Raw genomic sequence first — 14005 nt, 5'->3', positions numbered from 1 at the left:
CATTCCATCAATTCCATACATTAAGATTTGAGGAAAGGGTGAAGTGTTTAGACTTGGGATTAAGAATAAGTTATGGCTCTATATTAGCTTAGCGTGTTACACTTACCCTCCATGCACTTGTCTCCAGACCTGCCCAGGTGGCAGCGGCAGTCGTAGCCCAGGCCATTCGGGCGGTTGATGCAGGTAGCGTCCGGCCCACAGGCCTCTGCAGGGTTTACACAGGGCTTTCAATGAGAACTGCTAATGGCTAAAGCTCGCATTGTGCAGGTACATGCAAGCGTCAAATCAATGGTAACTAAACTGTCAGAGAGACCTGCAGAGTAACAAGCAACACACTCAGAATACACATTCATAGACACCCACACACTCACACACACACATACACTCACACTCACACACCCACACACCCACACACTCACACACGCACATACACACACATACACACACACACACATACACTCACACACACACACGCTCACACGCGCACACACATACACTCTCACACACACACTCACACATACACACACACATACACACACACATACACACACTCACACACACACATACACACACTCACACATACACACGCGCACACACATACACTCTCACACACACACTCACACATACACACACACACATACACACACACACATACACACACTCACACATACACACACTCACACACTCACACACTCACACACTCACACACTCACACACTCTCACACACACCTGGGTGGCAGTGCAGAGCAGAGTGGTGTTCACAGTTGCTCCCGGTGAATCCTCTTGCACAGTCACACTTATAGCTGCTCGTCTCTGAGTCTCGGCACACACCTCCATTCTGCAGCAGAACACAACACCAGGGCTCACCACACATATGCATTTAAGCTCTGTGTCCCTGCTCTGAGACAGCCATCTTTAGAGGCGTGAATAGCCAGTTATAGTCACCTGACAGGGCCGATCTTTGCAAGTGGGACAGTTAGAAACCCCGGTAGAGCTGCGGTCCAGGACTTTAAATATGACCTCATCACCTTGGATGATCAGCTGACGGATACATCCTGAGGGGAAAAACAAAACATTGAGAGAGTTTAACTTATTTCTGTATTACTGAATATAAATACTTGAAATGTTATTTTTCAAACTGTAGATCTGGATGTGAAGTTCTGGATAGATGCTGATCAGTCTTAAAACTACAATAATGGATGATGAGGGCTGGTGGAGTTGTAACATTCAATCAATGCCATACAGTTTAGGACCAATCAGGAACAGTCATCTTCAACATGAGTACTCTTTGATTGGCTTGGTGTTCAGAGATGTACACTATAGCTAGTCATAGAAAGTTTCATGAAGCCTCATTCACCCATACTGAGAAATTACCCTAGAAGATCTTACCCACAAAGCCACTTTTGAGGCCAGTAGTTTGGGAAATGAGGCTGTAGTTTGGGTAACCTCCTACGTACAGCTCCTCGTTCAGATCCAAGCCTTGGAATTTCCCCTGTACATCATGTCAATAGGGTCAGTATGAATGAAAATCAAATGTGTTGCCCCTTTTCCTCAATTACTTCACAAAATGGAAGAAACTTTTGCAACATGATACAAGAAACACCAAAATACAGAAACACCAATAATAAGGAGGTGCTTCCCACCACATAATTTCATATTTAGACCAGATATTTGAGTGCATGCTTTAACAGTCTAACATAATAACAGTTATAAAATGTACTACTGTACAAACAGCACATATAGTACACAGCACCGTGAGTCCAGTGGTGACTGCACTGAAGAAGATAAATCTTGTCAGGTTTTTGCAAAGTGCTTGAATGCTTGCTTACATTTACCCCTGAACACACAGGATCAGGCATGTAGAGGCAGACCAGTTCGGACCTCCAACCTCACCTGTGAGCTGCCGTTGACTGGGGCCTCCCCGTCCACCACCAGAGACCCCTGAGTCTGGTTGCGGTGGATCTCCACTGTGTGGAACTCTCCCAGCTTAAGGGGGGTAGGGTAACGAATTGTGGCCATGCCTGAGCCTACATCAAACCTGCAGCCAGGAGGAGACCGAGAGGTCAAGGGAAGAACATAGCACTGCCTCATCTTTCCTTTCATATGTCAAATATAATGATGTATTTCTGTATACACAGTAACAGTTCCTAAGAACTAAAACATTTAAGCCAAAGAACTAATGTTTATTTACCCAAAGAATTATCTAATCTATTCAATTAAATCTCAAAATATGATAGAGCCATTTCATTTCAGTGAAGGGGTAATATTGTCACTGAAAGTCAATGATGCATTGAGAAAGTTTTGATGTGTAAAGACATTACTTCAAAAATGGGCAGAAATGTAAACAAAGAAGGCAAAATAATAGTTGGTGATGTGCTATGGAGAGAGAGAGGTTTTCCATTGGCTCAGTTTTCCATTGACAATAATGACACGAAAACTCAAAATGGCTACCATAATATGGAAAGGTATTCAAACAGAAGAAATAAAACGTGGCTGCCCGTATTCATCAGCACATCTGTTCTCGGTCTTAGTTGAACAGGCCTCACCTGAACTCTGGACGACCGCCCACAAGCCCCAGGGAGATGAAGTCGGCGCCTGTGGTCTTCCTCTGCCCGTTGTAGACCATCATACCTGGGGGAGAACCGGGGTGGGGTTAGCATGGAGCTCTGAAACCTGACCTTCATTTTAATGAGGAAGTGCTACTTTATTCCTTTACAGACAGCTTGCATCTGTATGTCTCTACAGTGATGCAACCACCAATCACTTACATCACTCACCATGAAATTAAGGAACACACCATAAAGTGAAAAGCAATAAATTGGGAAAGCTGTTTATATTCAGAGGGAGGCAGCATGCAACTCTGCTGGGGCAATGCAAACAAGTTTAGCTGCTACCTGGCCAAATAGAGGGCTTCTGGGTTACCATGACAACTGCACAGGGCTGTACATCACACAGGTTGGATACATGCTGTACAGAGATTTGTCCCTAATTAACAATTATAGAGGCACACCATGCAGTCTGTGCAATGCATTAATTCTCACTGTACAATAAACAAGCAGCCTTTGAAGTGAATAAAACTTATTTTTTTGTTCAAAGCAATAGTTTAAGAATGGTTTGACACCAAAAGCTAATTTTATATTTCATGCTTATACATTTGGAAGAATTGTGTAAGCATCTTATTTTTTCCACGTCACCCTGCCTGTGTACGGAAATAGGCTATTCAGAGATCATCAGAATACATTTAGGGTTGAGACTTGATCTAATGGGATCCTGAGCAATGGGAAAAGCAACACCTGGATCAGTGAGAAATGAGCTCAAACACTTTGACTCACCGCCAAACAATACCACACCTTCACACCAGATGGGTGAGAGAAAGAAGGAAAGAGATTGGTATGAATAAAAGTCAAACATAAAAAACATACATACATAAAAGTTTTTTTAAAGTTCGCTGCACATTATAAACATTTAAATAGTAATACTGGGCTATCTGGTACAAGAGGTCTGATGTAAAAAAGGCAGACAGTATGGAGGGTAAATATGCACTCACCATCGGTGGTGTCAGGCCTGAAGGTGATTTTGATGTTGAATGCCTTGTAGGAATTCTTAATAGTGGGCAGGGTGAGGTAGGAGAGAGGGGTCTGGGTGAAGTAAGGCACCACTCGCTCTGGAAGGAGCACAGTTGGAGAAATATGGTTACTATGGTAACAGTCAAATAAACAGGCAGCATCCTGATGAATCCACAAGAGAGAAAGAATACATGAATAAATAATTGCTCAATGAACAAAATCATTTTTAATGCAGTGGCATTTTCCGGGTCCTACCGTGTACTCTGAGTGTAGAGAAGGCCTGCACTTTTCCCTGTTTGTTGGAAGCTGTGCACACATACATTCCCATGTCCTCTGCTGTGGCGTCTGGAATGGTCAGGACGTTGCCCTCCTCTACAGCTTTGGATGGCAGATCTTCATCCATCTGAGAAGAAGCATACAAACCTTCATGAGGAAGAGCAGGGATGCAGCCACTAGAACAGTGCATTGTGGGTATACATCTATAAATCTTAGAGTTACTTTCTGTACAACACTGTGATTGAAACAGAAGTTATACAAGAAGTTTCAATCTAACATTCACAGGTTACTAAATTTAACCAATCATATGTTGTTATTTGAATGTAAGGGAGGTCATATTGTATGGCTGTACATTAAATCATTAATTTAATAATCTTCATTAACTCATAAACTCTTCAGAACTAATCACTCACAATTATCATTTATTCATGTACTGCATATCCAACTTTTCAAAGCTTCAAAACTCTTTGACATTTTACCTTTGACCATTTGACCTCAGGGACAGGATATCCAGTGGCCAGGCAGGGGAAGACCGCAGTGGACCCCAGAGTCACATCCTTCACCTCAGGCTGGGCAGTGATTTGGGGAAGAGCTGCAGAGACACAGCCATCAAACAGGGATCAGTCAGAGAATGTACGGTAAAGCTGCCGGATATATGAGCACATATGAGAACACAGAAACCCACAGGGAATGTGCTGTTGCCCTGCTGTAAAATCCAGCTATGGCTAGCTTTAAATTAACAGCTACCAGCTCTTTCAAACCATAGCTTGAGCTGGTCAAATCAAGTTGAGTATAGCGCTGGTTTGAACAGGTCAAACAGCTACTAGCTGTTTGGAAACCCATCTTGAGCTTTTTTTTCAACCGAGTGGACATGAAAAGCTGGTACAAATATTCACTCTGCAGACACTTTTACTCAACATTCCTTTACATACAATCAATTTATATTGGGAGATACAAACTGCAACTACTCTGGTTAAGTATCTGATTAAGGGCACAACAGCAGTACCCCATCCAGGAACTCAGCCTCTAAGTTAGAAGTCCAATACACATAGACATGACTCCATGACTGTCAAGATCCAATTTCATGTGAAATACTCGGCTGAACTATGGATAATAAGGCAGTACATGTTGCTGCCCTGTCTGAAGGTGGTCACACTCACACTGCACATTGAGGACCACCTGGGACTGCACGGAGCCCACATCGTTGGTGGCGGTGCAGCGGTAGTGTCCAGCGTCCGTGTCCTTCACCTGCGGGATCTTCAGCATGCCCCCCCGCACCTCCACATGGGCGGGCAGGGACCCCCCCACCTTGCTCCACCTCACGGTGGGGGTGGGGTCCCCGACCGCCTGGCACTCAAACTCCACCGAGTTACCCAGCATCACTGTCTGCACCGAGGTCCGGATGTTTATCATCACTTTGGGCAGGGCTAGGTGAGAGACAAGAGGAAGGTTAGCACCCGTTCAATACCATAGACCCTAGGCAACAGTAACCTTGACATAGTCAGAATCTAACTGCATTGCTTTAATGATTAACACATTTCAATAATTCTACACTCATCAAATATTTGGGAACAATATGTCAATTTAATATCTAAATGTAAGTATACTCCATCGGACAAGATTTCTAGTTTGATACATAACATGTGGCAAGCAAAAGCCAATTTCAATTAACACATCTACCATAACTATTATCATTCATATTAATAACTGAGATGTAAAAACTGATATTACATAGTGCTTTAGCATGAGGAAGGCTTTAGGCGTCTGTTGCATACATGCAATTTGTATTTACTGCCACTCCAGTCTCATGCATATGTTTCTGTGCTTTAATCTCCAATTTGGTAGCTATGGTTTACTCATCACTGCAGTGCTGCTCAATCCTGAGTGCACTTCTCTAAGATGCAGGTCTATGAACGGGGTGTCAAACCCAGAGTATGGTAGAGTTTTGCGATCAGTCAGCAAGCGGACCTTGGATGGTGAGTTTGGCGGTATCCTGGGCCTGCCCGAACACACTGGTTGCGCGGCAGATGTAGAAGCCTGCGTCACTCTGCTCCAGGTTATCCATCCTGTGGAGCCAATGGCAATCATTAGGCAGCCATCTTAGTGCTCAACGGCAGTCAAGATAAGAGGACCAGCAGAGGACATGGACTGCCAGGGCTGGTGGAGGCTCACCTCAGTACCCCGTCAGTGATGTGGTGCTTTGGGGGCAGGTCGCCGCCCTCCTTTAGCCACATGACGGTGGTCTGGTCGTCTCCGTTAGCCGAGCAGGTGAACTCCACGGAGCTGCCCAGCGATTTCACCTCCACCTGGGGGGACACGCGCACTGCCAGGGGGGCTGTAGGGGGAACCATGGAAACATGACACCTGACACTTAACAGGGACCACACAACACAGAAGTCTGTTGCAGAAGCTGGTATTCTTTGGAAAGAAATGAAATAATATATTCCCCTTCTGGACCAAACAAAGAAAAAGCAAAAGGAAAAGCAAGTAAGGAGAGATCTACTCACAGGTGACAGTGACTTTAGCCAGGGCTTCGCTGGAGCCCACTTTGTTGGTGGCCCTGCACCTGTAGGAGCCGGCGTCTGCCTCTGTGGCCAGGTTGATCTGGAGGTCACCGGCCTGCATGTCCGCCTTTGCAGGCATGCTGCCATCCACCTTGGTCCAATCAAAGCGTAGGGGCGGAGTGCCGTGGCCCAGGCACTGCAGCCGAATCACCTCGCCCACCCGCACCGAGAGGTCGTCCGGCAGGATGGTGGTGTACGGTGGGGCTGGGACAAGAAGGACGGGCAGGTCACAATCCGGATCACCCCCAAAATTAACAGCACCTACCCTACAGCTGAGAATACCCACTGCAGAAAATAGATAAACTGACCGCCATATTCAGCTCATAAATGATAATTTATAATAAATAATTTGTTATTTAGCTGACACTGTAATCCAAAGAGGCTTACAATTGATTAGACTAAGCAGAGGACAATTCCCCCCTGGAGCAAGGGCCATGTTCAAGGGCGCAACAGCTGTGCAGGTCTTATTGTGGTTACACTGGGGCTTGAACCTCCAACCTTCCAGGGCTCTATCATTAAACCACTAAGCTACAGGCTGCCCCCTGCCTCCATGGGATATGACCATGACAATACTTCATCTTTAGCCTGATCAAACATTTGAGCAGCTGTTCCTTAAAAATGATGAAGGCCATTTTTGAAGTTCACAAGTGATGATTGGATGGAACTCACTCTCCACATCCAGCGTAATGGTGACCTCGGAGGTGCCCATGCTGTTGGTGGCATTACAGATGTACTGCCCGGAGTCCTGGCGTCCGATGCTGGGCAGGACCAGGCTGTTGTTAACCACTTTATGCTTCCAGGGGAGGGGAGATCTCAGCTTTGACCATGTGATGGTTGGGATGGGATGGCCTGGAACCCAGAAAGAACCGAACATTGCAGGGTGCAGTATCCATATCTGAGCACAAAGCTTATGGTAGAGGACAGATGGTCTTCTGATTGTTTGTCACAACAAATTAGCCTCCATGGAAAATGTGTGAGTTTCCTTCATAGCTGATAGATATAAAAAAAATTAAAAAATGAACCAATGAAGATAAGTTATAGTTAAATGGTCTTTAAGTACTGTACTGGCCTGGATTCAGTCAAATTTAATTTAAGTCACAATTAAAGGTTTTAATTTAGTAAAAATTTTTGTAAAAAATGTTATAAAATTTTTTTGGCCAGAGTTTAGTAGGGCCAGTAATGATCTCTCCAAAGCATGTTTATGAAGAAAAAACAAGCTTATTTTGAAATTAAAGTGAAGGACAAAATGTTGACTGAATACACACAATTCACATACCAGAGCTTTTTCTTAATTTCTAAAGAACACCAGTTTGATCCTAGAAGTTCAACATAATGTATATCATTTATTTTCTTGAGTTTTGTGAGGAATAAGTTACCATGAGCATCACAGTGTAGAGTGACGGCCTGCCCCTCGACCACCACCATTAAGGGCTCAGGCACTGAGGCGCGGGGGGCCGAGGGCCCCAGCGTCCCCCCCTGCACCATCACCACCACCTTCAGCTCCACAGACCCCTCACTGTTCTCAGCCGTGCAGCCGTACGTCCCAGAATCCTCTGGGCGGGCAGCTAGAACCTACGAAAAGGGACCACAGTCACTTTGGACCTCCCGTTGCTTATTTTGATTCCTGTGATACATATTCTGTCACAAGCCTGCTCCGGATAGCAGTGTCCGAATAATAAAAAAATAATAATAAGTAAAAGAACAAACAAATGCATGGCAGCAAGACCATATTCTGTTCACACTGATTTGAGTACACTTACGTTAATGATGGACTTGTCAGTGAAAGGGTCTATTTAAATAAATTAAATTACCTGCATTACTGCATTGGACTCCATGGGCACGGGGCTGTTCAGTATGGTCTTGCTGGTCGTGTCGTGTCTGTGCCACCTTACGGACGGGCGTGGCTCACCCGTCGCCTTGCATTCAAGGTTGATTGGCTCTCCCACCTTCACCAGCACCACGCCCCTGGGTGTGAGGGTGACTTTGGGCGGCTCTGTGGGTGTGGTTAAAAAGCGTAAGATAACGAGGCTCTAAGCAACTGAGACACAACAGAAGGCCACAGCCACAGTGATATCAAACAGTATTAGTTATTACAGTTCTATAAAAAGTGTTATGTTGTCATAGTCATCAAATGACTCTCAAATCCCAGCGATGAATAGCATAGGTTTAGGTGTACCTTTCACAATGAGGGAGGCCATACTCTGAGTTATTCCAAACAGGTTGCTGGCCGAACAACGGTAGGTACCCTGGTTACTGGGACGACTCCTGACAATGGTGATGGCAGAACCATCAGGTCCAATTTTCACATTATCTGCAACACAGAACAACAGCTACCTATTCCACTGGACCTTTGGGGGAGATACCAGTCACTGACTTAACCACTGGTGAAAGTCCAGGTTCACCTGTATTTGCTAATGAGTACAATTCTTCAGCCAAGAGATGGACCTAATTACTGAAATCAGTGAAAATCAGAGTTCAAGAGTAAAATAAACACTTGATGAGAGGACTTTTACTCTCTGACCCCTGGACTTCCCACCTCTGGTCTTAATAGCAGCTCAGCTAATGCTATGAAAACAATATACATTTGGCATATTGAGTCAGAGCGTTCGTGCTGACTGGTGAGTAGTGGTATGAAGTTAACAGAACTGTTGAATGGGGATAATGATGAAGACTGTGATGATGAAGATGATGACGGGGTGAGGGAGAAGCGGTGAGCCCTGGCAGTCTGGCCCCACCTTGCAGAGCCTGCCCGTTGGACATCTTCCACTCCAGGCGCATGGGCTGCGCTCCGTTGTGGACCAGGCACCTGAAGCTCATGGACTCGCCCAGACGCACTGAGGTGCTGTGGGGCTCGATGGAGATGATGGGGGTCTGCAGGCCTGCCGTGGAAACACAGACACTTTCAGACACCTGGGGCTCCTGTCAGCAACCGCAGGGAGGAATCTACCTGCTCTGCATTGGCCTCCATCCATTTTTTTATCATCTTTTATTTTAATGCTTCACAAACAAAAATATATTGAGAACAGAAGTAAACAAAGATGGGGCAGAGTGATTGGGGGATAGAGCGTAATGAAACATTCAAATATAATGAAAGTGGATTACGTCCCCTGTCCCACTGACCCCTCACACCCAGCAGCCCCTCCTCTGGTGCACTGAAGGACTTCAAGGCCGCACACTCGCCCAAAATGGATGTGGGCTTGAAACATGGACCACTGAGCCACAGAACTTGCAAGTGCTTCAGTAAAAAAATGTTTGAATGTGTCCAAATGCATCAAATATATTCTAAGCAATCCAGCTCAATATTCTTCAAGAGTATGGGTGCAGTATATGGGGGAGAGGGAGTCTGGATGATTCCAAGGACACTGACTGACAGGGCCCTCAAACATTATCAGAGCATAGGATTTTCTGGGGTAGCTTGGGGTGGTAGGGACCAATGTGAAATCTTTTCATGGAGCCCCAAATCCCTGGCGGCACCCCAGATCACGAGCAAATACATTTGGGACCGTTGTGGTGGGGTGACTACCTTTGCTCCACTGCCACTATGATTGCAAAGATAGCGTTTGAATGCATATATTACTAATGTGAAACTGGAAGTATTCTTAAAGATTTTTTAAACTTAAATTAACCCTTTGAAGAGTAGGTCTGGAATGTTTCTAAGTCAGTGTTCTAGAACTCCATTGCTGTCAATCACCAGTAGTGATTGTTACATCAGCATTAGAATGCTCAGTTCAGAACACTGTAATCCCATAAGATCACACCTTAAAGGGTTACATGTAAGGAGCTCTTACGGGTGGAGCTGGAAGTGACGGACACAGACACTGAAGCCTGTTTGAGCACTGGACCACCATCCACCTGGCAGATATACTCCCCAGAGTCAGCCTCAGAAGCCTGGAGAATGCGCAACTGACTCCCCAGGACCTAATGAAAAAAAAAACACAGGTCAGGTGTGACCAATAGAACCTATATTAAATTCAGTATAAAATTAGGCTGTTTCAGCACCCAACATTTCATGACCTCTGTCAGTGAAACATAGAAAACTAGAATGTATCAACACATAAATTCAGTATTAACCCACAGTTGATAATCTAACTGACCACATTGGAGAACTAGCTTTAGGGAAAGATAGTCAAAGACCAAAAACAGTTGCAAAACAAGAGCCTGCAAGAAGATCTGTGTCTAGTCTACGCACCTTGTGATTGGAGGAGAGGGGCCTGCCCACCCGCTGCCAAGTGACAGAGGGTGGAGGGTTGCCGGGAACGATGCAGCTGAGGTCCAATGACTGTCCTTCCTGCACGGATGCTATGGAAGGATGGATCCTGATAACAGAAGAGATGGTATCCCCTGGAAACGGAAGAGTACAGAAGGTTCTATTCCTCAACAGATATGCACTACAATACATTTGCTTGGTGGGATCCTTTTACTTCTTAGGCAGCAGTGGTTCTCTGAGGCCCGTGTCTCACCTGGGACCACGGTCACCTGGACGGGGGCCTCTGAGGAGCCGATGGAGTTGGTGCCCACGCACAGGAAGGTGCCTGAGTCCGAGGCCCGGATGTCAGGGATGAGCAGCGTGCCGATGTCTGTGCGCTCCATACGGGCCTGAGGAGCACCAGAGACAGGGAGTGACCTGCTACCCTCAGCCCAGGAACACCACCAACACCCTACTGCCCGACACACTACTGCCCGACACCCTACTGCCCGACACAACGGCCAAAATGAAACCAGCAAAGGCCTTCTCTTAACGTTGCAAACAAATATACACAAGCCATAATTTTCTCCAAACACAATTTGAGAAGCTTTGAATTTTATAATGTCTTTATAAACTGTAAGATATTTATAACGGAACAATGCATAACAATTGGACAGCATTTTGTAAATCACCACACACTACATGACCAAAAAAGAATGCTTTAAGGTCTACATAAACTACATTTAAAATGGAAATCAGTATTTCTCTCCCAATTAAAGTTAATATATTGATATTGATTTGAATTCAGATTAATATAATGAATATCGATATGATTATCCTTAATCTGGACACATGGACACACACACACACACACAAAACACAGAACATTAAATATCAAGGGAACCTTCTGGTGTTTATGCTGTGCATACTGTGCATTAAACATTGTGGTATTACATAGTTTACGAATGGATAGGATTCACACAATTAGTTTGTAGGGAGTGGAGGTCCAGTCTGGTAAGCAGGGAGGTGACACCAGAGAGACAGACAGACAGACCTGCAGATCCTCAATGCGTCTCAGCAACACATCAAGACTGTTGGTATTAAACTGATGGAAACCATGAGAGGCAATGGCCTGAACCAGGGAAACAATGCAAAGAGAAGAGGGCCAGCAAAAAGAGCACAGAAGGCAGAAGGTCAAAACCTACAATATTCAAATAAACCTACTGAATGATGTGTGTCTACTTCATGCCATTAAGCAGTGCTTAATAAGCACAGAGGATAAAACTGTAACAAGTCTACAGGACCTAAGGATGCACCTTTGTGAAAAGTGCTCACCTGAATTTCTCTTTTACTGTAGGAATCCAGCTACAACAGGTAACCGTAATTGATGCATGAAAATGAACTCTCGAGCCAGGGCTCTGCAACCCAAGTTCTGAAGAGCCACGGGGTGTGCTGGTTTATGTGCGGATATTATTGTGGCTACACTGGGGATCGAACCACCGACCTTGCTAGTCCCAGTCATGTACCTTAACCACTACGCTACAGGCCGTCCTGTGGCTCTCCAGAACCAGGGTTGCAGACCACTGTCCCAAGCAGAGCCTGACATAAGTGCTTTTTGAATGTTTGAAAGTAATGTGCAATAATCACAGGTCGTTTGGATCTTTTGCGCAACCAGTTGTTGCTGTGCTGAAACAGGGGTGACTGTAGGTGTAGTAGCACAGGCCCACCTGAGGGGGGAGCGGTCCGTCCTTCTTCCTCCAGGTGAGGTCAGGGCTGGGCGTTCCCCCGGCCCTGCAGTACAGCCTCATCGTCTCCCCCTCTCGCACCTCCACGTGCCGGGGGCTCACCTGGACGTGTGGGAGACTGGCACCTGGAGCACACACACAGACACACACACACAGTTACACACACACATACACACACAGTTACACACACACATACACACACACAGTTACACACACACACACACACAGTTACACACACACAAACACACACAGTTACACACACACACAGACACACACAGTTACACACACACATACACACACACAGTTACACACACACACACAGACACACACAGTTACACACACACACAGACACACACAGTTACAAACACACACACACAGACACACAGTTACACACACACAGACACACACAGTTACACACACACACACACACACACACACACACAGTTACACACACGCAGACACACACATATACACACACATACACACACACATACACACTCACACACACACAAACAAACAAACATACAGACACACACATACACACACATACACACACAAACACACACATACACATATACACAGTTACACACACACACACACACACACACTCACACAAACAAACATACACAGACACACACACACACACACACACACACACACACACACACATACATACACACATACACAGTTACACAGATACACAGATACACACATACACAGATCAGTCAGAATGTCCCTATGAGGACTATATGAGCAGTGGGACCCCACACACTGTTCCAGGACGTACTGTGGACGTAGAGCACCGCTCGGGCCGTGTGTTCTCTGTGTATATGCACACATACAAGCACGCACACGCACACACACGCGCGCGCGCACGCACGCACGCACGCACGCACGCACGCACGCACACACACACACACAGCAGGACGTACTGTGGACGTAGAGCACCGCTCGGGCCCTGTGTTCTCCGTGTGTGTTCAGAGCCCTGCAGAAATACTCGGCCTCGTCTGAGCGCTCCACGGCAGGGATGATGAGGACACCTCCTCTAATGATGGCGCTGGGAGAGATGCGGTTCCCCTGCCCACCTGTGGGGGCAGCAACGAGGTGAGGGCTACATCTACATCAGACTGGGGAACACCTTTCACAATAGAACACTTCAATCAATTTACATTTTATTCATTATTAGGTTACCTACACTTGGAGGTTTTTACTGTAGCTTTTTCATTTAAAATAAACTGAAAATAATAAAAATTATTTTTAATTATTGTAAAAATGCAATAAATGAAAAAGAACAGTAAAGAAGGAAATGATAAACCTGGTACCCGTGTGTAAGAATGCAAAGGGAAGATGTTTTTTGGGGGAGAAGCCCGGGCCTTACCGGACCACTCTACAGCCGGGGTGGGGGTCCCCGTCACCGTGCAGTGGAACTCGGCCCGCTGGCCCTGCTGGATGGTCAGGCCGGGGGGGCTAATGGAGGCCTGGGGCTGGGAGCCCCCCGCAGCTGCAGCAGGGAGGAGAGCGTTAGCACCGCTACGGCTAACGGGACACAAGGGAAGCTGTGAGGGTTGAATTTATGATTTATCATTTATGCAATTCACTCTGATGGAGGCCTTATACAAATGGAGCATTTGCTGGATATCTTCTGTGAGTCAGGCAGCGGAGAAGTTT

The 14005-nt window shown here is 45.8% G+C and overlaps 1 protein-coding gene across 3 annotated transcripts in view; it reads right to left on the bottom strand.

Annotated features, from left to right (window-relative positions):
- LOC133109952 (basement membrane-specific heparan sulfate proteoglycan core protein-like) overlaps positions 1 to 14005 on the bottom strand; it is a 96989-nt gene that overhangs the window by 8112 nt on the left and 74872 nt on the right. For 2 of the 3 annotated variants that reach the window (XM_061219736.1, XM_061219738.1), the window contains exons 46-70: positions 13716 to 13838; positions 13270 to 13422; positions 12320 to 12462; positions 10867 to 11002; positions 10596 to 10747; positions 10195 to 10324; positions 9142 to 9285; positions 8583 to 8717; positions 8218 to 8399; positions 7783 to 7978; positions 7076 to 7255; positions 6350 to 6610; positions 6015 to 6177; positions 5811 to 5908; positions 5003 to 5269; positions 4322 to 4434; positions 3822 to 3969; positions 3548 to 3664; positions 3333 to 3350; positions 2547 to 2631; positions 1894 to 2038; positions 1390 to 1492; positions 946 to 1055; positions 730 to 838; positions 107 to 205 (exon numbers count right to left, since the gene is read on the bottom strand). In XM_061219736.1, the coding sequence (XP_061075720.1) occupies positions 107 to 205; positions 730 to 838; positions 946 to 1055; positions 1390 to 1492; positions 1894 to 2038; positions 2547 to 2631; positions 3333 to 3350; positions 3548 to 3664; positions 3822 to 3969; positions 4322 to 4434; positions 5003 to 5269; positions 5811 to 5908; positions 6015 to 6177; positions 6350 to 6610; positions 7076 to 7255; positions 7783 to 7978; positions 8218 to 8399; positions 8583 to 8717; positions 9142 to 9285; positions 10195 to 10324; positions 10596 to 10747; positions 10867 to 11002; positions 12320 to 12462; positions 13270 to 13422; positions 13716 to 13838 (3510 nt within the window). The remainder of the gene's footprint in view (positions 1 to 106; positions 206 to 729; positions 839 to 945; positions 1056 to 1389; positions 1493 to 1893; positions 2039 to 2546; positions 2632 to 3332; positions 3351 to 3547; positions 3665 to 3821; positions 3970 to 4321; positions 4435 to 5002; positions 5270 to 5810; positions 5909 to 6014; positions 6178 to 6349; positions 6611 to 7075; positions 7256 to 7782; positions 7979 to 8217; positions 8400 to 8582; positions 8718 to 9141; positions 9286 to 10194; positions 10325 to 10595; positions 10748 to 10866; positions 11003 to 12319; positions 12463 to 13269; positions 13423 to 13715; positions 13839 to 14005) is intronic. The other variant, XM_061219737.1, reaches the window with a different exon arrangement.

Source organism: Conger conger, chromosome 14 (assembly GCF_963514075.1).
Source record: "Conger conger chromosome 14, fConCon1.1, whole genome shotgun sequence".
NCBI classification, from domain to species: domain Eukaryota; kingdom Metazoa; phylum Chordata; class Actinopteri; order Anguilliformes; family Congridae; genus Conger; species Conger conger.
The sequence above is the reverse complement of the archived record's forward strand: the minus strand, read 5'-3'. Positions and strand labels throughout refer to the sequence as shown.